Source organism: Alnus glutinosa, chromosome 9 (assembly GCF_958979055.1).
Source record: "Alnus glutinosa chromosome 9, dhAlnGlut1.1, whole genome shotgun sequence".
Taxonomy (NCBI): Eukaryota; Viridiplantae; Streptophyta; class Magnoliopsida; order Fagales; family Betulaceae; genus Alnus; species Alnus glutinosa.
Window position 1 is genome coordinate 26698202 of NC_084894.1, and position 27633 is coordinate 26725834.

At 39.5% G+C, this 27633-nt stretch overlaps 2 protein-coding genes across 4 annotated transcripts; both read left to right on the plus strand.

The window, feature by feature from the left end:
• Nucleotides 1-505: 505 nt before the first annotated feature.
• LOC133878667 (phosphoinositide phospholipase C 2-like) lies at nt 506-17405 on the plus strand. Of its 2 annotated transcripts, none has more exons than XM_062317249.1 (9): nt 506-895; nt 9626-9822; nt 11566-11701; nt 11799-12032; nt 12208-12404; nt 13038-13155; nt 13759-13911; nt 14171-14257; nt 16950-17405. In XM_062317249.1, exons 1-9 carry the CDS (start codon nt 590-592, stop codon nt 17244-17246), a joined length of 1725 nt encoding a protein of 574 aa, XP_062173233.1. In that variant the 5' UTR covers nt 506-589; the 3' UTR covers nt 17247-17405. The 2 variants fall into 2 exon arrangements, with proteins under 2 accessions (XP_062173233.1, XP_062173234.1); XM_062317250.1 differs by having other exon boundaries at nt 12211-12404.
• Nucleotides 17406-20185: 2780 nt separating this feature from the next.
• Nucleotides 20186-27552, plus strand: LOC133878006 (phosphoinositide phospholipase C 2-like). Of its 2 annotated transcripts, none has more exons than XM_062316484.1 (9): nt 20186-20556; nt 21118-21314; nt 22222-22357; nt 22439-22666; nt 22816-23012; nt 23179-23296; nt 25879-26058; nt 26282-26368; nt 27214-27552. In XM_062316484.1, the coding sequence occupies exons 1-9, from the start codon at nt 20248-20250 to the stop codon at nt 27511-27513; spliced, it is 1752 nt and encodes a 583-aa protein (XP_062172468.1). In that variant the 5' UTR covers nt 20186-20247; the 3' UTR covers nt 27514-27552. The 2 variants fall into 2 exon arrangements, with proteins under 2 accessions (XP_062172468.1, XP_062172469.1); XM_062316485.1 differs by having other exon boundaries at nt 20187-20556; nt 22819-23012.
• The last annotated feature ends 81 nt before the right edge of the window (nt 27553-27633 follow it).

Genomic DNA, 27633 nt, shown 5'->3' on the forward strand with positions numbered 1-27633 from the left:
ATACGCAGGTCCTCGATCTCTTTCACCTTTTTCTTGATGTTTTGGTTGAGTCACTTTGTGGGGGTGTCTCTGTCTCATGTTTGTCTGTTAGTGTCTTCCTCTTCTTAATTTTTCTTTTTCACTATTGAAATTTTGGTAATCTCTATCTGATATTCAAACTTTTTGACAGAAGGGGAGGCTCAAGACGTCAAGTGCTTTGATTGCTTGCAGGATCTTTTTATGTCGCCAAAAGTTGTGGACACCGAATCTATCACGTGGATTAAAAATAAATAAAAATCTATTCTTTAGTCGAGGCCTTCTCAATCTCTCTCTCTCTCTCTCTCTCTCTCTCCAATGAAATTGAACAAAAAGTGAACTTCTTAATTCCTATAGTGGCAAAAGAGTAATATTAAAATAAGAAAAAAATTCAAAGATTAATAATTGACGTCAATATTATAAAATAATTATGTAGGGTACGTACGTATTTATGTCGACAGGTCACCTTTCTTATACATCATGCACGACCCGGACACTTCAATCACTCTCCCTCCCCCATCCCATTATTCAAGCTTCAATCCTTCTGTTCTGGTGCCTATACACAATTAAAAAAATGTCTAAGCAGCACTACAAGGTCTGCTTCTGTTTCAGGAGAATATTCAAGCTCAGGGCGGTTGAACCTCCGGAAGATGTAAAGAAAGTATTTGAACAGTACTCGGAGAATGGCATCATGACCATTGATAAATTGCAAGAGTTCCTGATTCAGGTTCAAGGAGATCACAACGCTAGCAAGGACCATGCTCAGGCCATCTTCAACAGCCTCAAGCATCTCAACATCTTCCAGCGGAAGGGCCTCCATCTCGAAGCTTTCTTCCGATATCTTCTTGGCGATCTTAATTTCCCTCTCCATCCTCATGGGGTAATTAATCTTTATCTACTTATATATTGTTGATGATATTTTTGAGCCGGGTGACGTGGTGTAATCAGAGACGTCCCTTCTTCTAGGCGTTGACCTGCAAAACAACAAAGACCCGCCGGGGGTGGCCGGCGGAGCCTCCTCCGACGATCAAGTCAGTCTAATATTTATATGAAGAGGGGAGACAGAGAGAGAGAGAGTTTGAGAGAATAATTGATTCTGCCTCTATAACTTTTTGTACTGCTTTTTATATCTCTGCATGCTAAATGTCCGTTTTACCCCTGTCAAGCATGATATTCCATGTAAAGTCTAATATCATGTCTGACCGGATTGGAGGGGACAGATATTTCCCCAACAATTACCCCCCAATTCTCCTATCTTTATTATAAAGGTAGAGAGAATTTACCCAATGGAGCCTCTATTATCCGACCAATCCCACCGGCCATTCTTCATCCAATCCACGTAGTGCTCTCCTCGGACCCCGGGAAAACTCAAGCGTTTCCTCTACTGCCGCACTACGCGGCTCCAAGCCATTTATGGCAGGCAATTGAGAATTTATCTCCGTCATAAATTCACCATCAGTTAGGCGTACCTAACACCCCGTAAATCGTGCATGCAATGATCACTATTGTTTTTCTATATATTCGCACTTTCCTTCGCTGGAATGTCATTGGCCTTGAGAGTGCCCATTTGAGTAGATCTTCCTTTCTTTTTATTCCTGGTGCGGTTCTCATGACTGGGCATATTCACCAATTCGTCATGGATGGCCATGTAGTATTCACTCTCCACGACGGTTTTACTGAATGTGTGATCTCCGGCTTTAGACAGACAAGGGTGTGCGACCCCGGCTTTACGCCAACCTGTTCCTGTCCAGCCTACAGGAACTGTGCAGCACCCAAATTTTTCCCAAACAGCTCATGGGAGCCCAACTGTTCAAGCCGTGCCTGGAATTTGCGCGGATGATCCCTTCAAGATTCTCGGGCAATTCCTCTTCGTTGTATTAGGATTACTTGTAATCAAATGACTACCTCGCATAATATTCTTTCAGGGTTGTCTATTCTCTTCGTCTTCATGTACGTGTGCCTTCTGAGTACATCTAATAAAATCTTCTTCTTTGACAAAAGTTACGCACTTACGACGTGAATTCCAAATTAATCTCTAATAATTTCCTCGGATGACCACCGAAATGGATGTCTCATAAATCGTAAAATTATGCCCGCACAACATCATGCCAGGCATTAGCATTATGCTTCCCTGGACAATGGTTCCGACGGCATTTTAACGTATCCACCGTTCCCAAAAGTCGGAAACCTTTCGTCGGACTATTAATTTCTTTTGGTAGATGGATGCCCGTTAACCGGCACGCCTGAAGTTCGGGGACTGCTAGAGGCGCAGTTGCCCTTTCCATTTCTTCAAAGAAGAGGTAATCACCCCAATTTCCCCATTCGACTTCCGAGTCGTTAGACTGGAAATTTCTCGTCCTTGATATAACCCCAAGCATGGATAGCTCCCGATGACAGACGAGCTGCCATAATTATTTCTGTCTTTAATATCGGCAAATTAACCAGTGTCAACTCCGGCTGCCATCACCCCATGTCCAAGACATTGGACATTTCTCATCACCTCCCTGGTCCTCTACCAGGAGGGGAGATCCATTGTCCGAGATCGGACTTTTCTCATCACCCCTCTGTCCTCTACCGAGAGGGGTGGTTCTTTGTCCAAAATTGGACTTTTCTCCTCACCTCCCTGGTCCTCTACCAGGAGGGGAGATCCTTTGTCCGAGATCGGACTCTTTTCATCACCCCCCCTGTCCTCTACCGAGGGGGGTGGTCCATTGTCCGAGATCGGACTTTCCTCATCACCCCCCTGTCCTCTACCCAGGGGGGTGGCTCTTTGTCCAAAATTGGACTTTTCTCCTCACCTCCCTGGTCCTCTACCAGGAGGGGAGATCCTTTGTCCGAGATCGGACTTTTCTCATCACCCCTCTGTCCTCTACCGAGAGGGGTGGTCCATTGTCCGAGATCGGACTTTCCTCATCACCCCCCTGTCCTCTACCCAGGGGGGTGGCTCTTTGTCCAAAATTGGACTTTTCTCCTCACCTCCCTGGTCCTCTACCAGGAGGGGAGATCCTTTGTCCGAGATTGGACTTTTTTCATCACCCCCCTGTCCTCTACCGAGGGGGGTGGTCCATTGTCCGAGATCGGACTTTTTCATCACCCCCCTGTCCTCTACCAAGAGGGGTGGTCCTTTGTCCAAAATTGGACTTTTCTCCTCACCTCCCTGGTCCTCTACCAGGAGGGGAGATCCATTGTCCGAGATTGGACTTTTTTCATCACCCCCCTGTCCTCTATCGAGGGGGGTGGTCCATTGTCCGAGATCGGACTTTCCTCATCACCCCCCTGTCCTCTACCAAGAGGGGTGGTTCTTTGTCCAAAATTGGACTTTTTACGAGGTTATTACTCCTCTCCCGATTTTTTAACGAGGTTATTACTCCTCTCCCGATTTTTTAACGAGGTTATTACTCCTCTCCCGATTTTTTAACGAGGTTATTACTCCTCTTCCTTTAATCTTTCCTCATCACCCCCCTGTCCTCTACCCAGGGGGGTGGCTCTTTGTCCAAAATTGGACTTTTCTCCTCACCTCCCTGGTCCTCTACCAGGAGGGGAGATCCTTTGTCCGAGATTGGACTTTTTTCATCACCCCCCTGTCCTCTACCGAGGGGGGTGGTCCATTGTCCGAGATCGGACTTTTTCATCACCCCCCTGTCCTCTACCAAGAGGGGTGGTCCTTTGTCCAAAATTGGACTTTTCTCCTCACCTCCCTGGTCCTCTACCAGGAGGGGAGATCCATTGTCCGAGATTGGACTTTTTTCATCACCCCCCTGTCCTCTACCGAGGGGGGTGGTCCATTGTCCGAGATCGGACTTTCCTCATCACCCCCCTGTCCTCTACCAAGAGGGGTGGTTCTTTGTCCAAAATTGGACTTTTTACGAGGTTATTACTCCTCTCCCGATTTTTTAACGAGGTTATTACTCCTCTCCCGATTTTTTAACGAGGTTATTACTCCTCTTCCTTTAATCTTATCCGGAAGTTATCGAAAATGTCATCAGAAATGTTAACGGGATTTTACATATCAAATATTTGACAACTAATCTTCAAATCAATCTTCCAAGCTCTTACCCCCCCAAAGCACTCCGGTCTAAGGAAAGCTGGCCGGAGTGATTTGTCTTGGGAACACAGGCCCGAACAGCTTGTGTGGCAACAAGAGCCTGTAAAAATTAATCCTTTGTTTTTTAACGAGGTCACCTCCTCGATTCCCCCGGTAATCCCCTGTTAAGGGCGGGTTCTTGATTTTTTACCGAGGTTCTTACTCCTCTTCCATAGTTTTTTAACGAGGTCACCTCCTCGATTCCCCCGGTAATCCCCTGTTAAGGGCGGGTTCCTGATTTTTTACCGAGGTTCTTACTCCTCTTCCATAGTTTTTTAACGAGGTCACCTCCTCGATTCCCCCGGTAATCCCCTGTTAAGGGCGGGTTCCTGATTTTTTACCGAGGTTCTTACTCCTCTTCCATAGTTTTTTAACGAGGTCACCTCCTCGATTCCCCCGGTAATCCCCTGTTAAGGGCGGGTTTCTGATTTTTTACCGAGGTTCTTACTCCTCTTCCATAGTTTTTTAACGAGGTCACCTCCTCGATTCCCCCGGTAATCCCCTGTTAAGGGCGGGTTCCTGATTTTTTACCGAGGTTCTTACTCCTCTTCCATAGTTTTTTAACGAGGTCACCTCCTCGATTCCCCCGGTAATCCCCTGTTAAGGGCGGGTTCCTGATTTTTTACCGAGGTTCTTACTCCTCTTCCATAGTTTTTTAACGAGGTCACCTCCTCGATTCCCCCGGTAATCCCCTGTTAAGGGCGGGTTCCTGATTTTTTACCGAGGTTCTTACTCCTCTTCCATAGTTTTTTAACGAGGTCACCTCCTCGGATTTTAACTAATTCAGAAATATCATCGAAAATTAATCCAGTTCTCGCTCCCAAACAGTGCTCTCGGAATGTAACTTCAAGAGCTTTCCTTTTCGCTTTATTTATTTGTGCAATAAAAACAAGGCTCCTGCAAAAATGCTATAGAAAAAGATCAATAAATCCAAGCAGGAGACAGAATAGCATGAGCTCAAAGACCCGCTCCTTGTATTCGGTTCCATGGAAGTAGCCTCTGTTGCTCAAAGTTTGGAGCTACCATAGTTCCTTATTTTTTGCAAGTAAATTCTAGGCTATTTGTAAAGGAGCATATCCAACCCTTATTACTGGAATTACAAAATTATTAAAATTCTCTGTATTTGTGTTTTGAAGCACTGGATACAAGGGCACAATTATTCATTGGCCATTGTTAACCGTCAGAGAGACCATTTCAATTTTAAATATTTAATAAAATGAAATGAGAAGAGAAAAGGGAACTTATCTCAGCCTTTCCGGTCTTTGAATAGTGTGCATAGCTTCCCATCCATTGGAATCTTTAAGCCCGAACTTTGATAGGTCATTATCTTGCTATAAAATGTGTCCGGGATGAAAAGTAGCTTCATAACTATTTCTTCTTTTTAATGAAATTCAAAAGTGAGCTTAGATGGATGACGGGCATCTTGTCGGGGTTCGAGGGACCCTTCACACGTCCTAAGCCTTCCTTCCCGAAATGGGCCTGTCGAGCGTCCTCGGACACGGACTCGTTTACCTCTTTCTGACAACCATACAGTACTCACTTTCTTTAGCATCCCTGACTTCTTCGTATCCAAGACAACCGACCTTCTAAAATGACTTGTGCACGTATGCCATGGGATCTTGGCATACTTGGGTTCCCTTCCATCGGTCAACAGTGTTCAAAACCAACATGCCACCTGGTTCTTTCATAGCTTCCGACCCACGAGTAATGGTTTTACTCAACGGCAAGAGCTTTCCTGTACTTTTCGACATCACAAACGTCGAAAAGAAAGACCTTTTTACAGGGAGTTACATGCCATCCACGGAGCTCGCCGGGAGTTATCGAGTCCTCTTATATCTCGACCCGTTAGAGCCGAGCCACGGCAAGCTCAAGCGCCTTCTGTTCTTCCTTCTCGAGTCCCGCCGCGACCACGCCATACCCGAGTTCCATCCCCGCTATGTGGAGCTCTTCGAGGGCCCTGAGAACAGGCTTGCAAGCAAAGGAAAAGCCGCTTTCGAAGATGCCAGTGATCAAGCTGCTTTTAACTTTCTGGCTCGTGCACTCTACAGCACAAACCCAACTGAGACCAAGCTCGGGATCGACGGGCCAAGCATGGCCCAAAGGTGGGTCCTCTTTCACTTCGTCCCTCAGCTCCCTGTAGGCCTCCCTGTGCCTCTGGAAGAGGACAGGTACCCAAGAAAGGATGGCGTCTACGTTAGAACTCGGCTACCTTGAAGCTACTCAGACTCAGTAATTAACCCGATCAGTAGCAACCTCTTGGTGAATGCTCCCTGGACTTATCCTGGCCAATTTTGTCACGTTTATTGATGTCTTCGGACTGAACCGAAGTCCAGTTGGTTGAGGTCCCTGGGTGAGTTCTCGCACTAAATAAATTATCCTCTTTAGGTATCTAGAAACTCCGAGGAAACATGATCCAGCAACGTCGACTCCAGCTTCTCCGAACACTTAAGAAATGCTCCCAAATTCCCTTTTGAAATGCAGTAATTGAAACAGAGTCCGGGGTTTCTTTCTTCATACCCTATCCAGTAATGTGCAAGTCTACGTGGACGTCTTATGATCTCGGATCATCTGGAACTCTGGTTCTGCTTTGTTTTTCTTTTACGAACGAGGTACCTACCTGAACTCTGTTACTGCACTCCTCGGATCGCCGAATGCTACAAGAGTGACCGCAGTAAGCCACTTCTTCAGTAGAAGATAGCCCCCTTTTTCTTCTTTTTATTAGGCTTAGGGTCCCCGGAAATGACCCCGGAACTGGCCTCAGACATGTTCGTCCGAGGATGATCCCGGAACTGACCTCAAACATGTTCGTCCGAGGATCCTTCATCACCGGCTACCATGAATTTCGTTGTCGTGGGCCCATTTATTCAGACATGGGCTTCCAAACAATTTGATTCCTTGACCAGGAAAGCAACAACCATCCTTACCATGCACGTTCACTTCTTAATCTGACCACGTAGCCGGTATGTGCTGAAGATCTGGTCGAGCTTGCCCGGGGATAGCTTCGGCTGGACATCGAAATACCTACAAGTTCGGACCCGGTATCATTTGGTGCTACATTTCAACAAGTCTCGCTTCACTGCCTTCCGGCGAAGCTCGCAACTTACGGTGAGCTAGGCCTCCAGCTGCTTCAGTGTATTAGAATTAAGCTTAGCTTCTTCTCCTACTAGCTCTACCTCTCCTAGAAGCTTGTCTTCGGTCTTCAAACCTGAGTTTCTCTGCGTACTCAGCACTCCGCTGTCAACGTGCTTCAAATCAAATTCGGTCTAACGTCTAAAACCAACCCTCCTCTGCATGGCCCAAACTTTTACACCAGGTCGGGTTCCACGGCCCGGACATCTATAGGTAGGCCTCCCACCGGGATCTGAGGAACCCGGAGGTACCTTACCGCACAGTCTGTTATCGGAGATGTTGGATTCGTTCAGACCCAGCTCTGTAATTTTTACCGGAAGTTCTCCAATAAGCGAGTTTTCGGAGAGATCCAGATATGTTAGCACCGGCTAACCACTGAGTTCCGGCGGAATCTTCCAGAAGAATTTGTTTCTTGACAGGTTCAGCTCGGCCAATTCGGTCTACAAGTCCACCGAACTCGGAATCTCCCCAGAGAATGAGTTCTCCTGGATTCTAAGCTTCTATAGCTTCTTCAATCCCGTTATACACGTCGGAAGCTCGCTTGAAACTAGTTTCAAGAAACGTAAGCTGTGATAGACTCCAAAAACCGTCCGGCACTCCACCGGACAATTAGTTACAGTAGAGCTCAGGTGTCCCTGGACATGCATTCCGCGAGAACAATATGCACTGAGTCATTGAAAGGTTATCAATACCAATCCGAACGGCACATTCCCCTGTCGCATGGTCCGTGCCGGAAATCACCTCTGACCCAAAATCGTCTTGCACCTGATAAGTACCACCGGTACTAGGGTCCCACTTTTGGCTGAAGATTTCTTTTTAAAAGCAACCTGCGGTCGGCCGCTACCCTTCCGTCTAGGCTGACGCACCGGCCTTCATCTGGGCTGAAGATGGCTCAAGTCACGCAGCCTTCAGGGATGCTCAGCTCTCATGCAGAGAGGTCGACGAGCATAGGCGCGTAACTTCCTTTTTGCATGCATGGTACTCGTGTTTGGTGTTTCAGAATGATTACACGTGGGGACCGCCCTTTGATTACAAATCCTTTTCCACTTCTCTTAATCCGAACCGGTCGACCAAAATGCAAGAACGATTCACTAACTTTGGCGGACCCAAGGCTGGGCTCACCCCGGGGCCCATGTCTCTGGGGCTCGTCGACCTCGAGGTCCTCATCAAGTCTGGCCATTTTGTAAATCAATGACTGGCTACAGAATCATATCCGAGGTGAAACGTTGCTTCATAATCTGTCTCCTTTCAGTCTTAATAAATGATGCTGTCAGAAAATGACACAAATACCAACAAAGCAAAACCCACCTTACTCATGACTTTTCTTTAGTCTACGACGTGGCCAACTCTTTGCCTCTTTTCCTCCTGACAAGGTCACTTCCAAGACAAAGTGAATTTAATACTGAGAACTTTTTCCCTCACACATGTGGAACTAGACATCAGCCGCACTAGATGGTCGGACTCCAACTTGATGCCGACGAATCCAAATCTGCTAGCCCATTGCTACACACCCTCATACTTGGCGAGAGTCGGCTCTGCTCCCGGCACAGTTGCTAACAAGGGGCCACAGCAGCTCAGATCTTCATAACATCACAACATACGAATACAGATACGTTGCTCTTGAGTTTAGACCTGTCACAGAGCCATACTAGGATAGGCTTTCCTAAAACCACAACGTGAGTGTAAACACACTGCTTTAAGTTCAGATCTGTCGGACAAAAAACTCCAAATCTGCTCCATCCGCTCTCCCTCCTTTGACAAAGGGTGTTCTGATCACCAGTCACCATTCTAGATTCTCGTTTTGGCAGGAGCAACAACGTCGTTCCCACAGACGGCGCCAATTGTTGATGATATTTTTGAGCCGGGTGACGTGGTGTAATCAGAGACGTCCCTTCTTCTAGGCGTTGACCTGCAAAACAACAAAGACCCGCCGGGGGGTGGCCGGCGGAGCCTCCTCCGACGATCAAGTCAGTCTAATATTTATATGAAGAGGGGAGACAGAGAGAGAGAGAGAGTTTGAGAGAATAATTGATTCTGCCTCTATAACTTTTTGTACTGCTTTTTATATCCCTGCATGCTAAATGTCCGTTTTACCCCTGTCAAGCATGATATTCCATGTAAAGTCTAATATCATGTCTGACCGGATTGGAGGGGACAGATATTTCCCCAACATATATCAATAATTAATCTTCCTTTGTATAAGTGAAAAATTACGAGTTATTTCAAAAAAGTTATTTTTTAAAAAAAAAAATTAAGTGAAATTCAATCTGTCGGTTTGTTTTTATGCAAACTGTTTTTTTAATTATTATTTTGTTGGTAGGACGTTAAATTACCAAAGTTTGGTAGCATGATAAAGAGATATATGTCTAAGAAGCTGTTTTGTACATATATATTCAGGTGCACCAAGACATGAATGCTCCACTTGCTCATTACTTCCTATTCACAGGCCATAACTCCTACTTAACTGGGAATCAAGTCAGCAGTGACAGCAGTGTGGAACCCATTATAGACGCACTACGAAGAGGTGTAAGAGTTATCGAATTGGATTTGTGGCCAAACTCCAGGAAAGATGATGTGGAAGTTCTTCATGGAGGGTATATATGAAGTTTAATTATTTTCATTTCTGCCCGGCCTAGCCTAACTTTAACTTGGGGAAGGGGTAGCTTAATATTACTTAATTGAGAAAAGTCCATTTATACCCTCAAACTAGCTACGTACCACTTAATTGATAATGTCCTTCTGAAATTTTAAGAGTAATGTTCAAAACTATTTTTTTTATCTTTCATAGATGATGTGGCTTTTAAAATCATCATTTAATTTGGAATGAGTCACTATTAGATTTTGATACAACAGTGATTTTAGAATGATAAAAAGATGATCCTTAATTAGCATTACTCAACTTTTAATTGGACAATGTTTCCTCCAAACTACCAAATAATTCTCAGTGTCTCCCTATTGCTAGCAAAAAGACAAAAAATGATCTTAACATTTTTTTCAATAAAACAAAAATACCCTTATAAATTTGAGAAAAATAAAAAACAATTTTTTTAAAACCAATTTGGGCACTCCTGGTTTTTTGTTTTAAATAATTTTTAGAATTTCTTTTTTATTTTATTTTATTAAGTGTATTATTTTCACTGGGGACATTCGCAACTTTTGGTAAATTTGGAAAGGGGGACATTACCTTAATTGAAAGTTTAAAAGGACATTATCAATTAATTGAGTGATAGTTTAAAAAGGCGATACGTGGACTTTCTCCTACTTAATTTCTGCTTCAATATTATACGTGTATCCTCTTTTTTTCTTCTTTTTTTATAGATGAATCATACGTGTATCCTTTTTGCACTGCAAGACAGCCAAGTCAAACACAAAGGCATTAAGCAATCCTTTGTGCACATTTTCTAAGCTTGTGTTGAGGGTGATTACACTATAAAGTGTAATTGCAGTCTCAACCATGTAAAATCTCCCATGGGTAATAGGTTTTTATGGGAGACAGGGACGGAATTAGAGGGGAGACAATAAGGGCCATGGCACCTCTCCCCCTTTTATATACTTAGAAATTCATATATAATTAAAATATTTATATATAGCTAAAAAAATTAAAATTTACACATAGTTAAGTTTATATATTTTTTGACCTAAAAATTAAGTTTGGCACTTATGAAAATTAGACTTGGCCCTTAATTTATTAACGTTTTGACCCCTCTTAATGAAAAATATCCTAATTCCATCCCTGATGGAAGGTGTCCCTTGGCAAGAGATAAAGACAACTCTTCTGAGGGGTTGCATCTCCTTATTGAGTTGCATCTATTTGGAAAAGGTGCCATTGATGCAGTGGCTTACAATTTAAATTTAATTCAAACTTTTTAATAGTTCTTTCATGAGATCAACCATCAATGTGATTACAATCAATCTTCTAAAAGGTAATTATTTTAATATAGAACCATATCATATATTATAGAGTAATGCTATATGTAAGACCTTTGTCCCCCTTTTATCCCTTAAAGGTGATGTGGCTTTTAAAATCATTGTTGTATTAAAATTCAATAGTGATTCATCTTAAAAATATTCAAAAGTTTAAACCGATAGGAAATGGTGAATTTACTTGTTTAATTAATATTCTAACACTCTTCCTCACGTAATAAGTGAGGCTCAATACGTAAAATATTTAATTGAAATTAAGATAAATTTAACCTTTACTATTATTACTGAATCACCTAGAAAACTGCACAGAAGGGGCTTATATGTACGAGTTAATATCTTAGTAAGAAGAAAAATAAATAAATAAACAAAAGGTATGTTCTACTTCAATTGATGGATTTTCTTTAGAGCTGTAGGACTCTGACTAGACCGGTGGAGCTCATCAAATGTTTGAAAGCTATTAAGGAAAATGCATTTTCTGCTTCTGAATACCCTGTTGTGATTACTTTTGAAGACCACCTAAATGCAATTCTTCAAGCCAAAGTAGCCAAGGTGAGCAAAATGTCTAACTTTTCTATTGATTTTAACCATTAATTCTTAATATTGTTTAAAGAAACTGACTTCTCGAGAAAATATGATTTTCTCATAGATGGTCACTAAAACATTTGGAGCCATGCTATATCGCGCTGAATCAGAATACATAAAGGAATTCCCTTCACCAGAATCATTGAAGAAAAAGATTTTGATTTCAACTAAACCACCAAAGGAATACCTTGGAGTTCAGAGTAGCATGGAAAAAGATCCACAAAGGCAGAAAGATTCAGCAGAGGATGAAACACAGAACACAAATGTTAAAAAGGAACTTGGAGCCACTCATGATAAGGTGCAACAAATGAAGTAGATTACATTGTGTTGCTAGCTATGATAAGAGCAAGAAGAGTTAACCATTTAATTACCTTCTATTAAATCATCACTTATATCCCAAAAGCTTAAGATGATAAGAATAAATGAATTTAATCATTTAATTTATATTCTAACATCGCCTACCCACTTGGCAGCAGGTTGAGCCGGATGATGAGGATGAAGACAAGGAAAATGCTACCCTTGGATATAGGGATTTAATTGCCATTCATTTAGGAAAGTCGAAAGGTGCATTAAATATCTGGCTAACTAATCCGAATCAAGTTAGACGTCTTAGCGTGAGGGAACAAAAGCTTGAAAATGATGCAAGAACACATGGAACTGATATTCTAAGGTAACTAAATTGTTCTTGTACAAGCTCCTCTCTCTCTCTCTCTCTCTCCCTCTCCCTCTCCCTCTGCTGTGAGTATGTATAGAATAAATGAAACTTCACTTACCCCGAAGTGTCATGATACATTGTTGCAATGTTAACCTTGAATTATCAAAAGTTGCAATGTCGATATCTCATTTTTCAGCCCCTTTTAATTTTAATCCTACCGTTAAGGTTTATAGTTAAATCAAACCGTAAATGGGTGAAATGTCTTTTATACACCTGTAAAAATTTATATAAATACGAATTTACCCTTTAATAAAAAAAGTAAAAAAAATAAAAAAAAAAAAGTAAAAAACATTAACTTTTTGTTTTAATTTAAAAAACTGGGGTATTTTGTGCATTTTGGCATCCTTCGGACCTTCGTTAGGATTTAACAGAAATGGGCTGAAAAATTAGATACTCACATTGCAACTTTTGATACTTTGACGCTAACATTGCAACAACAATGACACTTCAATTAAGGGTGTAAGTTGAGTTTCCCCTATAAAATATAAATACTTTATACCATGTCAATGATATATATGAATCATGATTCATTACCATAACTTAACCTCAGTAATAATAATGGTATCTGATATATGCTTTCTGCTCTAGGTTTACCCAAAAAAACTTGCTGAGGGTGTACCCTAATGGTTTCCGCGTGGACTCTTCAAATTTCAATCCTATGCTGGGATGGATGCATGGAGCTCAAATGGTTGCATTTAATATGCAGGTGTGGCTTGTTAGGACGTGTGCTTGCTTGATGTACATAGAGTGTTGCATGTAGTTTCATGAAAGAAATGAGAAGTATGCAAAACAACTCCTGGAATATATATATATATATATAGCTTAAGTTTTTGGCTTGGATGTTCTAACAAAATACATGTGTGAAAGAGTTATATATATGTATCATATATAAATTAATCACTTAACATTATGCAGAAAATGTCTGCATAAGCCGTTTAAATGCCACTAGTTTTTACCAGAACTTGCTTTCCGTGATAGGGTAGTTGCTCACGATTACCATCTTGGCGCAGGAAACTTGATTGAGAATTATATAGACCATATAGTCATCTAAGTCATGTAAATTTGTGCCTTTGAGCTGAAAAGAGATGAATTTTTTAGAAGAAATGATATCATAAAACAATTATGCAGGTTAAGTTTTAGCTACTGTGCTGTACTGAATGATTAATTAAGATCGCTTGTCATACGGTAAAAATTTTTATAAACGTCTATTAATTTTTAATTCTTGAAGCCAAGGATAAATTCGATTTTGGAACGATTGCCGGCCGTGCTCTCTGTACTAATTAATCTTTTTCCCACTTTTCCTTGACAGGTAAATGGGAAGTACCTTTGGATTATGCAAGGAATGTTCAGAGCCAATGGCGGTTGCGGTTATGTGAAAAAACCTGACTTTTTGTTGAATGTAGATCCAGATAATGAGGTCTTTAATCCTCTTGTGCTGCCACCGGTTAAGACAACGTTGAAGGTGTGAGGTTTTAGGCCGTACTTGTTAGAAAATTTACTTAATTTATTAAGGTTATTATTTTTTATTAGCTTGAACTTTTAAGATAATTGACGATTTAACATGATATCATAGTAAAAGTCATGAATTCGAACCTTATTAACATTTATCCAGTATTAAAATATTAATTTAAATGATTAAATTCACCATTTTTTGTATATTTCTTTCTTTCATTTGTTTTAGTAGCTTTGCTCATCTGGGTTATCTTTATGGTGACAAACAGGTAAAAGTCTATATGGGAGAAGGGTGGCATTTAGATTTCCACCACACACACTTTGATCAATATTCTCCACCGGACTTTTTTATCAGGGTAAGTTGATCAAAAGTTCTTTTGGCCTAATGGTTTTTTTTCCATGAAACCATATTGGACACTTTCTTTTCTTTATAAAACTTAGATATAGGACCCATGTACACTATTACGCTCCATGTATTAGGGTTGTACGGTCCTTATGACTATGGGAGTGCTTGTGGTCGCAGACATGCTGGCATGCCAATTAACCAATGTGCACTTAGTGTGGCAACATAACATATCGATGGATTCCCACCTTCTCGGAACGTCCTTAAGTGGTTTCACTTCCATCCCAACACCGGTACTGTGTTGTGCCTTCTCGGAATTCTCTTGGGGCCAAAATTATATCCTCCACACGTGTCATCATCTTATAAAACTTGTCGCATTCCTTTACTTATCTTGAACGTCTTAGGGCAATGCGTAAGAGGGCTTTACGTCTCTATACTTTCCATATTTAGAAATCTCCATAAATGGAAACCTTTATTTAAATAGAACATCTTTCATTTAAAAAATTCTTGAAAGTGGAACGTTATATTCATAAAAGATTGAGTGACATAAAATAACTTTTTTGCTTTAAAATTCTTTAGTGAAAAAAATTCATGTGAGTATATCAATTCGTATAACATATACATACATTCCTAGTGTAGTAAAAGCAATTTATAAAAAGACATCAAATGAAATTACACTTAAAAAGGGTGAAGGATTCCCCTTATGTCGATATTGTCGCTAAATAGATTGACCGATACTGTTAAACACCTGAAACAATAAACCTTAGCTATGCCAGCCCTAAGTTAAAAACATAAACCCTGTGGCAATGACAATTCGTATAGAACAAAATCCAGTCATTTGGTAGAGGTTGGTATGGTTCCCAATGGCAAATTTTCCTTCTATGGCTTGCTGCTAGGGGTAGTCTATCCACGGTGGAAAGGTTGTTTAGATGGGGTTTTGGGGATGATATCCTATGTATCTTTTGTAGGGGTTGTATTGAAGGAAGAAGTCATTTGTTTTTTTATTGCAATTTCTGTAGAAGATTTTTGAAGGGAAATATGGGAAAGTGTTTAATAGATAACCCTCCCTATGAATGGGATGCTATTGCTGAGTGTGGAGTGTTAGAAAATGGAAGGAAAAATACTTAAAAGTTGTATTGTGCAAATTGGTGCTGAGTGCTACAGTTTATAACAGTTGGAGGGAGAGATGTAATATTAAACATGGAAATAAATTGATGACCGAGAAGAGAATTATGATGAAAATAAGCTGGGAAGTCAGAACACGGGTTTTGTCTAAGGGAAGATTCAAGGAGCTGGGAAAATGAATAATTATGTGTCAAGTGAGATTTGGATCTTAGTATTTTTGAAGCCTTAATCTGAGTAGGATTGTTGAATTGGTTCTTATGTTGGAACTTTGTTGTTCTGAGGTAGTAATATGCAGTTGCTGTTTTGAGTTGCTATAAAATGGTTGTTGTTTTGCTGCAAAATGCAGTTGGATGTCAGTATTCTGTTTGTTTTTAGAATGATTGCTACATGACTACTGCTTGAGTTTTATGGTCTTGTGCTGCTTGAGTTTTATGGTCTTGTGTGTTGAGTAATATGGCGTTGCTGATCAGACTTGTGTGGATGGATTGCTGGATTTTGTGAAGTGCTTCTCTGGTAAGGGGTTTGAGTAGGATAGATATGTGAAGGTTTGAGTTGGCTGGTGTATTTTAGCTAGAGATTGCTCTGGCCGGCTAATGGTTGGATGATTGCTGAAGATTATTAGGGGGGGATCTATTTGCTGCAGAATGTTGATGCAGATATTGTTTTCCAACTTTATGGTCTTGTGCGATGGGATTTTGTTGGTTCTAGATATAGTGCCGGTTTGTAATTGATACTTTCCTGTTACAGCAGTGTGGAGGGAGGTTAGAGCCAGAGGGTGTTGAAAATTGGCTTGTGTACGTAGGTGGTGTATAGTTGGGAATTATCTTACTGTACAGATTAGTGTTTAGGAGACTTGTATGTTTCCTTGAGTTTTCTAGCTAAAAAGAGCTGGAGTGCATTGTACTTTCCATTTATAAATCAAAGACTTACTCATTCATAAAATTTTTTAAGAAATAAAATAAAATAAAAATCTCTCCATGCGATTTGCAAATAGAGTTTTAAAATTTTCGTCTAAACCGATTGAATGAAAATACTACATATAGACAACTTTAATAGACGGCTAAGGTTTAAGTTAGGATTTAAAAAAATTAAAAAAAAAAAAAAAACCTCTCCTTGTAAAGAAATAGGTAATATCTGTACAAAATAAAATTTTACTCTTGTGGAGATTCAATCATAAGTTCTTTAGTACTAAATGAATGCACCATTTGAGATAAAAGTTTAAAATCAAAATATACCAACAGCTTTTAGTGCCAAAATAATAAACTTCTTACATTAACTAGTATTGTGCAGTGTGCATCACTGTCTGATGATTGCCTTTTTTCTTTTGTTTTTTAATGATATGGAACCCCTTTCACTTTCTTGACCGATCCCTATTAAGTAAATCTCAGATACATGACTCCTCCACTAAAAACTGTGTATCGATTGAGTGGGGACTCAAATAACCAATCTCTTAGTATTAACCAAACAAACTGACCATTTGAGTCGACACTCTCTGGCAATCATATGACTGTCTTGATGCTCTTGGAACATGAACGCAAAATACATATACGTGGTAACTAAGAAAACAGTTTACACTGCAGATTGGAATTGCTGGAGTCTCCGCTGATCAAGGTCCTATGAAGCACACGCAAGTAATTGAGGATGATTGGCTACCAGAATGGAATGCGGAGTTTGAATTCCCTCTGAGGGTTCCCGAGTTAGCTGTTCTCAGGATTGAAGCTCCCGAGTATGACACATCAGGGAAAAATGACTTCGGAGGCCAGACATGTCTACCTGTATCAGAGTTGAGAAGCGGCATCCGAGCAGTTCCATTACATGACAGAAAGGGAGACAGATTCAAATCTGTAAGGCTTCTTATGCGATTTGAATTTGTTTAAAACAAATTAGACCTATGTATTGGACTTCACGATGCTGTTTACATGCATTATGTACATGGTATTCTTATTTCATTCTGTTCTCATCAGTGCCGCCACTAATAAGATGTTACTGCCACATCATTAATTGTACGTGGGGGTGGTGTTCAGAATTTAGTACCAGCATTGCCTCATTTGATTTTACCACCGAGGGTCCTGCATTTTTATGAGGTTATGGACTAATTCCTGTTGATCCCAAAAAAAAAAAAAAAAAAAGGGACCATTAGAATGGTGGCAATATATAGTGTGTCGGGTTCGAATTGTGTCAAGACATGAATATAAAACTATATAAGTCAATTTTAACTCGACCCATTTAACTAAACGAGTCAAACGTACTCTTCAACTCAAACTCATTAATTTCATGTTGAATTTATATCTGATTTGCAGATCGTGTCAAAAAATTATCTAAGTCTACAACTAGAGTCAAGGTTACATAGATGAGGGGAGAAATGACAAAGAAAGCTGAGGGGCATATATGACATGGAATTATGGTGGGAGTTTTATTCTTCTCTTTTTGAGACTTGCTTTTCGCAACCTGGGTGGCAAGCATCTTGGGCATAGAATAGGATGATCATTAAACATTCCCATCTGAATTCTCAAATGGAATGTCTTGATGAAGGTGGGTTTACTGCACCTGCCCCACCTTTCCCCAACATGTTCCCTGCTTCCTTTACAGCTCAACCCTGAGACAAGCAATCTCTTGCTTTGTACCAGAGAAAGACAGAGAAGATATATTATTAGTAATGACTTTAATATAGATCTCTCATCAGTATTGTTAACTGTATATCTACTTATTATATCTGTTAACTTTTTTTTTTCTAAGCTTATATCTGTTAATTAACTTTAATTTATTTAAAATAAATTATATGGATGAAAAAGTTGAATAATATAGAAGAAAAAGAAGAGAGAAACTGTCAAGAAAGAAAAGCACCTAGAAAGTGGGCCTCATCTCGTAATGGTTTTCTATTTTCAAAACCAAAAATACATTTTCTCTCTCAAAATCATTAATAAATAATTTAAAATATAGAATACCTTAAATACCGTCTTGGAAGAATCTTTTTAGAGAACATATGCTTAGTTTTTCAAATAAAGGAACTCAACTTAAAAGAAAAATAGAGAGAGCCGCCTCCAATGGAAGAGAGTAGTAACCACCCGGCCACTCCAATTAAAGGTGGCAGTGCAGTTACCACAACAAGCTAAGAGTGGCCATGTGACATCCCACATCGTCTGGGAATGAGAATGTGCTTATATGTATGAATGCACCATTTATGACACAACGCGTTTTAAAGTCGTGATGACGATAAACTTATCAAAACTCCGCAGTTAAGCGTGCTTCTGCGAGAGCAATCCCAGGATGGGTGACATCCTGGGAAGTCTAGTTTGGGGAGCCAAAAAGCGGACAATATTGTGTCATTAGGTGTGGGTCGTTACAAATGGTATCAGAACCATTGCCCAGCCTGAGATGGTGGGAGCGTGCACAAGCCAATGAAGGACGCCAGTGGGGACGTTGGGTCCAAAGAGGGGGTGATTGTGACGTCCCACATCGCCTGGGAATGAGGATGTGCTTATATGTATAAATGCACCGTTTATGACACAACGTGTTTTAAAGCCGTGATGGCGATGACCATGTGACGTCCCACATCGTCTGGGAATGAGAATGTGCTTATATGTATGAATGCACCATTTATGACACAATGCATTTTAAAGCCGTGATGACGATAAACTTATCAGAACTCCGCAGTTAAGCGTGCTTCTGCGAGAGCAATCCCAGGATGGGTGACATCCTGGGAAGTCTAGTTTGGGGAGCCAAAAAGCGGACAATATTGTGTCATTGGGTGTGGGTCGTTACAAATGATATCAGAGCCATTGCCCAGCCTGAGATGGTGGGAGCGTGCACAAGCCAATGAGGGACGCCAGTGGGGACGTTGGGTTCAAAGAGGGGGTGATTGTGACGTCCCACATCGCCTGGGAATGAGGATGTGCTTATATGTATAAATGCACCATTTACGACACAACGTGTTTTAAAGCTGTGATGGCGATGAAACTATCAGAACTCCGCAGTTAAGCGTGTTTCTGCGAGAGGAATCCAAGGTTGGGTGACCTCCTGAGAAGTCTAGTTTGGGGAACCAAAAAGCGGACAATATTGTGTCATTGGGGGTGGGTCATTACAGGCCACGTAGCCACCCCTCGCCTCAACTGAGGGTGGCCACACAACCACCATCTTTTGTAAAAAATTAAGTTTACAAATGCTTGTGTTTTTTCAAAATAAACATGTTTTGTATTTTTTTTTTTTTTTTTAAAACACTACGGTAAAATAATCCATTTTATATTACGTCAAAACACTTTTTAAAACAAAAACCAAAAAACACTTTTCAAAATCATTATAAAATATAACCGCCTTAAGGTTTCTTCGATCTCCTGCAAACATTCACGTACTTTTATTAGCATAAAAAACAAATAACAATTTATAATTGTCATCACATTAAAAGTTTACAATAGTATGTAGATAAAACAACATAATCTTAAAGATCGTCATAAGATTATACACTCATTTATCATGCCTACTTTATACTAACAATCGTAACGTGTTTTAAGTGGTTAACATAAAAAATCACTCAAAATGCACCGATCTCGTCAATCGATGTTAGTGACTATAATAAATAAGTATGAAAGGTAAAGTTGCAGCAAGATTATTAAAACAGAATATCTTCTAGATTGGTAAAAAAGTAGGGATCATGTGGACCGGACACCTTTCTTGTACATCATGCCTCAGAACAGATTCTCACTTTGGTCGGACGCATTCTATGTAAATAGATAGAATATACGAGGAAAGCAACAAGCAATATCAACGGCAAGCTTCAATCACTCTCTCTCTATATCTCTCCCCCCATCCCAATTTAAACATAATATAAAGCACTGAAAACAACTGAACATCATAGCTTCAATCCTCCTGTGCGTATAAACAATGTCTAAGCAGCAGCATTACAAGGTCTGCTTCTGTTTCAGGAGAATATTTAAGCTCAGGGTGGTTGAACCCCCGGAAGATATCAAGAACGTTTTTGAACGATACTCGGAGAATGGCACCATGAGCATTGATCAACTGCATGAGTTCCTGATTCAGGTTCAAGGAGATCGTAACGCTAGCAAGGACCATGCTCAGGCCATCTTCAACAGCCTCAAGCATCTCAACATCTTCCAGCGGAAGGGCCTCCATCTTGAAGCTTTCTTCCGATATCTCCTAGGCGATCTTAATCTCCCTCTCCATCCTCATGGGGTAATTAATCTTATCTACTTATATATATATATATATATATATATATATATATATATATATATATATCAATCTTCCTTTGTATAAGTGAAAAATTAATGACGAGTTATTTCAAAAAAGTTCAATTTTGTTTTTTTATTAAGTGAAATCCAATCCGGCCATTTGTTTTGATGCAAAATGTTTTTTGAAAAATGTTTTTCTCATTTTCTTGTGATTGGTACGATCGAAGATCATGGTTTAATTCAAAACATTTTCGGTTGACTAGGAAAACTTCATTAATTTTTGTAAAATGATTTTTCTTTTATAAAGCCCCACATCAACCATTTTTTTAATTGAGCTTCCCTTTCTTGCACGCACTAAATCTCTCTTACAGTTCATTTTCCGCCTCCGAGGTTACTGGAAGTTGCTGTCCGCTGAAGGTTACTATACATATATAGTCACCAATTTTTTTTTTACAAAAAAAAAACATTTTACAGAACTTAAATAAGAAGTGAATTAGAGACTGTTTTTGAACACAAACATGATAAACAGATATATCTAAGAAGCTGTTTTGTACTTACCCAGGTGCACCAAGACATGAATGCTCCGCTTGCTCATTACTTCCTATTCACAGGCCATAACTCCTACTTAACTGGCAATCAACTCTGCAGCGACAGCAGTGTGGAACCCATTATAGACGCACTACGAAGAGGTGTAAGAGTTATCGAATTGGATTTGTGGCCAAACCCCAAGAAAGACGATGTGGAAGTTCGTCATGGAGGGTATAATAGTATATATGAAGTTTAATTATTTGCATTTGTGCCCTAACTTTAACTTGGGAAAGGGGTAGCTTAATATTAATTAAGACATTAAGCAATCCCTCGTGTGCATATTCTAAGCTTGGTGTTGGGGGTGATCACACCATAAAAGTATGCATCCTCAACCATGCAATTATCTCTCATAAGTGATAGGTTCCCATGGAAAGTGTCCCTTGGTAATTGAGGGATAAATCAAGACAACCCTTCTAAGGGGTTGCATCGATCTGATCTGATCTTGATTGAGTTGCAACTCTTCCAAGAGTTGCAGCTATTGGAAAAAGGCGTCAATAAATTACAATTTGAATTCAATTCAAACTTCTCAATAGTTCTTCCATGCATGTGATCAATACCCTAACGAGAATTATCATCTGTTTACTTTTCATTTTCCTTGAAAAGTGCTAAATATTAATTATTCTGAATATCTGACGCACTGCTAATGGGATGAAATCGAGCACAATGATCTTTAGAAGCTTTTAATGGTTGCCTTACCTACTGCTACTTTATAATTGTTGAAACTATGAATATACTACTAAATCCCACTGATCGATCATGAGAACTGTAAAGGCCAATAAATCGAAAACCTTAAACTTAACTATAAAAAATTATGAATTTAATTATTTAATTAATATTTTAATACTCTCTTTCACATGTGTTTTCAAATTCTTCTTCAATAAGTGGAGCTCAACACATGAAATATTTAATTAATTGAAATGAAGATATATAAATTGTAGAGCCAACATGCGTTCAAATTTAAGGTCTTTGCTTCACCATTTTAAAACATTACTGAATCACCCAAAAGACTCTACATGATGGGCTTATAAATAGGGATTAATATATCTTAGGAATTGATGGATTTTCTTTAGAGTTGTAGGACTCTGACTAGTCCAGTGGAACTCATCAAATGTTTGAAAGCTATTAAGGACAATGCATTTTCTGCTTCTGAATACCCTGTGGTGATTACTTTTAAAGACCACCTAAATGCAGATCTTCAAGCTAAAGTGGCCAAGGTGAGCCTCGTCTAGAACAGTTTCTCCATTCCTAATGTCGAAAGAAACTGCCTCCATGACTTCTCATGAATTTTCTCATAGATGGTCACTAAAACATTTGGAGCCATGCTATATAGCCCTGAATCAGAATGCATAGAGGAATTCCCTTCACCAGAATCATTGAAGAAAAGGGTTTTGATTTCAACTAAACCACCAGAATGCCTTGAAGTTCAGAATACCATGGAAAAAGATCAACAAAGGCATAAAGATTCAGCAGAGGATGAAACTCGGAACACAAATTTCAAAAAGGAACTTGGAGCCACTGATAAGGTGCAAATGAAATTGATTACATTTTGCTGCTATGCTAAGCGCACGAAGAGTTCATTATTTAATTATTTTTTATTAAATTACCATTGATCTTAAAAATTAAAGTTAATAGAAATAGATGAATTTAATCATTTAATTTACACAAATGACAGCAGATTGAGCCGAATGACGAGTATGAAGACGAAGAAAATGCTACTCCTCAATATAGGAGCTTAATTGCCATTCATGCAGGAAAGCCTAAAGGTGCATTAAATATCTGGGAACCTGATCCTAATAAAGTTAGACGTCTATGCTTGAGTGAGCAAGAGCTTGAAAATGCTGCAAGTACGTATGGAACTGATATTGTCAGGTAACTAATAGTTCGATCTTGTTCTCTCTCTCTCTCAAATGGTAGCTTGGTGCATAAGATCAATCATATGATCCATATGTATAGAATTTTAATACTAATTAATACCATGTTAATGATATGATCCATTACCATGATAACATGATATATCTGATGCTTTCTGCTCTAGGTTTACGCAAAAAAACTTGCTGAGGATCTACCCTAAAGGTATGCGCTTGGACTCATCTAATTACGATCCTATGCTGGGATGGAGGCATGGAGCTCAAATGGTTGCATTTAATATGCAGGTAAGACCGGTTAGGATGTGTGCTATCTTGGTACAGTTAAGAAGAGAGAGCATAAGTGGCCACGCCACCACCCCAGCCTACTCTGGGGCTATATATGGAGCTGCGTGGCCACCCCCGGCCCATGGGGAAGGCTGGGAGCCACCCCACACAACAAAAATCACTTCAAATTGCCACGTGCAGTTTGACACGTGTACAGTGTCGTGCACGTGTCAAACTGTTTGACACGTGTATTTTAACACGCGTGAGACGCGTGTCAGATGTGGAAGTCATTAACTGCACATTTTGACACGTGTATCTCAATACACGTGTCAAACCGATTTTTTTTTTAAAAAAAAATTCCAAATTGTTAGCCACGTGTATGTATACACGTGGCTAAATGTGTGTGTGTGTACATATATATATATATATATATATATATATATATTAATAAAAAAAAATGAAAAATTATATATTTTTCTTGATACGTGTTAAGAATACACGTTGCCAAAATCAAAAATATTGCTTTAAAAAAAAGAAGAAAAGAATAGATCTGTTCTTTTCTTCTTCTTTTTTTCTTTTTTCTTTTTGTTTTTTTCCTTCCTAATACGTATACGATATACCTATACGAAACACATGCAGAACCAACTCGTCGTCCACTTAGAACTGGCCGGTGGTCCAGTATTGACGGAGAAAAAGAGAGAGAGAGAGAGAGAGAGAGAGAGAGCAAGAGACGTCGGGAAGGCCGGAGGGAAGGCCGACCACGCGGTGGTCAGGAAGCTGGCCGGTGGTCCAGTGTTGACGGAGAGAGAGAGAGAGAGAGAGAGAGAGAGAGAGTGAGAGAGAGCGAGAGGCAGAGACAGAGAGAGAGAGAGCGAGAGAGAGAGAGAGAGCGAGCAAGAGATGTCGGGAAGGCCGGAGGGAAGGCCGACCACGCGGTGATCGGGAAGCTGGCCGGTGGTCCAGTGTTGACGGAGAGAGAGAGAGAGAGAGAGAGAGAGAGAGAGAGAGAGAGAGAGAGAGAGAGAGAGAGAGACAGAGAGCGAGAGACAGAGACAGAGAGAGCAAGCAAGAGACGTCGGGAAGGCCGACCACGAGGTGGTCGGGAAGCTGGCCGGTGATCCAGTATTGACGGAGAGAGAGAGAGAGAGAGAGAGAGAGAGAGAGAGAGAGAGAGAGAGAGAGAGAGAGAGAGAGAGAGACAGAGACAGAGAGAGCGAGTGAGAGAGACAAAGACAGAGACAGAGACAGAGAGAGAGAGAGAGCGAGCAAGAGACGTCGGGAAGGCCAGAGGGAAGGCCGACCACGCGGTGGTCGGGAAGCTGGCCGATGGTACAGAGAGAGTGAGAGAGAGCGATACAGTGAGAGAGAGAGAAAGAACAGTGAGAGCGCGCAGAGAAAGAGAGCGAGCGAGAGTATATAAAATTTTTTTTTTTTTCTTTTTGAAACTTAAATTAAGAATGGTCATCAGGTGGGCAGGGGATAATTCCCGCGCGTCTACCTACACCAATTCTGGCCACGTGGCCTAAAGCCACGTGGCCAATTCTCTGGTACATATACATATATAATTTTTTTTTTAATTAAATAGAATTTCAACAATTGGGGACGTGTATTTAAATACACGTCACCAATTGCCCAATCCGGGACGTGTATTTAAATACACGTCCCCAATTGTTGAAATTCTATTTAATTAAAAAAAATTATATTTGAGAAAAAATAACAGTTTGACACGCGTATTTAATACGCGTATCCAATTGTTGAAATTCTATTTAATTAAAAAAAAATTATATTTGGAAAAAAATAACAGTTTGACACGTGTATTTAATACACGTGTCCAATTGGACACGCGTATTAAATACACGCGTCCAATTGGACACGCGTATTAAATACGCGTGTCCAATTGTTGAAATTATATTTAATTAAAAAAAAAATTATATTTGGGAAAAAATAACAGTTTGACATGTGTATTTAATACACGTGCCCAATTGGACACTCGTATTAAATACACGCGTCCAATTGGACACGCGTATTAAATACGCGTGTCCAATTGTTGAAATTCTATTTAATAAAAAAAAATTATATTTGAAAAAAAATAACAGTTTGACACGTGTATTTAATACGCGTGTCCAATTATACACGTGTCCAATTGGACACGCGTATTAAATACACGTGTCAAATTGGACGCGTGTATTTAATAAGCGTGTCCAATTGGACACGCGTATTAAATACACGTGTCAAATTGGACGCGTGTATATAATACGCGTGTCCAATTGGACACGTGTATTAATTGGACATTGTGGCGGCTGTACAATTAGACACGTGTCTCATAAGACACGTGTCAAATTGGACGCGTGTCTACAGTAACCGGTACTGTAGACACGCGTCCAATTGTCAGTATTTTTGTAGTGCCAAATCGAGGTGGCACTGGCCACCTATAATTAACTGAGTAAAGAATATAAAGATCATTAATTTGTGATCATATGGTAAAATTTTCTATTAATTTGTAAATCTTGAAAAGCCAAGGATAAATTCAATTTTTAGGAACGATTGCTCAAGCTTGATGATTTCTATGCTAATCATTTTCCCCACTTTACCGTGACATGTAGGGAGAGGGGAAGTACCTTTGGATTATGCAAGGCATGTTCAGAGCCAATGGCGGTTGCGGTTATGTGAAAAAACCTGACTTTTTGTTGCAGGTAGATTCAAATAATGAGGTCTTTGATCCTCGGGTCTTTGATCATCATGTCAGTCTAGAGCCGCCACCGGCGGTTAAGACAATATTGAAGGTGTGAGGCTTCATTTAGGTTGTTTTTGTTACAATATTAATTTGAATGATTAAATTCACTATTTTTTTTTATTAATTTAATTAAACTTTTGAAATAATTTGTGATTTAACATACTATCAAAATATTTATTTCTATTTCAATTAAATATTGGAAGTGTTTCGTTCTTTCATTTGCTTTAGTAGCTTTTTGCTCATCTGAGTTATCTTTATGTTAAAAAAAATAGGTAAAAGTCTACATGGGAGAAGGGTGGCATTCAGATTTCAGCCGCACACACTTCGATCTATATTCACCACCGGACTTTTTTGTCAGAGTAAGTTGATCAAATTAAAATTCTTTTTGTCTAAGATAAATCAATTTGCTCTTCATGAGAATGCTCCATCCACATCATTTAATACCAAAATAATTCAGAGGTTCTCGTGATAAGGCAAAATAATAATTTAATCTATGTAATTCAATTCCGTCAAAACACTTTAACAAATTTCATTAATGTGTCACATCATCACCAATAGAATTATAACACGTGTCACTCTTTTAAAAAAATTATAAATATATAAAACTTAATATTTAAAAATTAATTTTTTTAAAAAAGAAAGAAATAAAAACGAAAGGGGGTGACTTTAAGTTTGATGTATTTATATTTTAATATATTAATATATTTTTTTATTAAAAGTGACAAGTGTCATCATTCTATTGATACTAACATGGCACACTAACGGAACCGTCAAGTGTTTTGACTAAGTTTGATTGCAAAGACTAAATAATTATTTTAGCCTACCCTAAGGACATCTGAATTATTTTCTATAGCATATGGAACGATTTATAATTTAGGCCAACCACAGGGATTGATTTTATATTTATCCCTAAAAAGTATCTTACATTAACTAGTGTGCATGCATCCCTATCTAACTGTCTTGATGCTCTAGGAAGTTATTGTGTGCCGAGTTCAGGTTGTATTAAGGTATGGATATAAGATTATATAAATCAACCTTAATCCAATTCATTTAATTAAACGATTCATACCCCTTAATCTTAACTCGCTAATTTTGTGTTGATTCGTGTCGAATTCCCAAATCTGATCAAAAATTGCCGGTCCTACTTGAAACTTGAACATGAAATACATGTATGTGGTAACTAAGTAAACAGTTCATACTTCAGATTGGAATTGCTGGAGTCCCAGTTGATCAACATCATATGAAGCACACACAAGTAATTGAGGATGACTGGCAACCAGCATGGAATAAGAAGTTTGAATTCCCACTGAGGGCTCCCGAGTTGGCTATTCTCCGAATTGAAGTTGCCGAGTATGACACATTAGGGAAGAATGACTTCGGAGGTCAAACATGTCTACCTGTATCAGAGTTGAGAAGTGGCATCCGAGCAGTTCCCTTATATGATAAAAAGGGAAACAGATTCAAATCTGTAAAGCTTCTTATGCGATTTGAATTAATTGTTTAAATAACTAAGACGTATGTATTGGAATTCATTATTATGTATATGGTTACTTGTGTCATAGCAAAAATCATGAGCAAAGCTTCAAGAATGCAAGTGTTTGGAAGGATAAATCTCATGACAGTA

Coding starts and splice junctions, on each gene's coding strand:
- LOC133878667 (XM_062317249.1), top strand. CDS start 590: ATGTCTAAGCAGCACTACAAGGTCTGCTTCTGTTTCAGGAGAATATTC. Junction 13,912..14,170: donor CGGTTAAGACAACGTTGAAG/GTGTGAGGTTTT, acceptor GGTGACAAACAG/GTAAAAGTCTATATGGGAGA. Junction 14,258..16,949: donor CACCGGACTTTTTTATCAGG/GTAAGTTGATCA, acceptor TTTACACTGCAG/ATTGGAATTGCTGGAGTCTC.
- LOC133878006 (XM_062316484.1), top strand. CDS start 20,248: ATGTCTAAGCAGCAGCATTACAAGGTCTGCTTCTGTTTCAGGAGAATA. Junction 20,557..21,117: donor TCCCTCTCCATCCTCATGGG/GTAATTAATCTT, acceptor GTACTTACCCAG/GTGCACCAAGACATGAATGC. Junction 21,315..22,221: donor GTGGAAGTTCGTCATGGAGG/GTATAATAGTAT, acceptor TTAGAGTTGTAG/GACTCTGACTAGTCCAGTGG.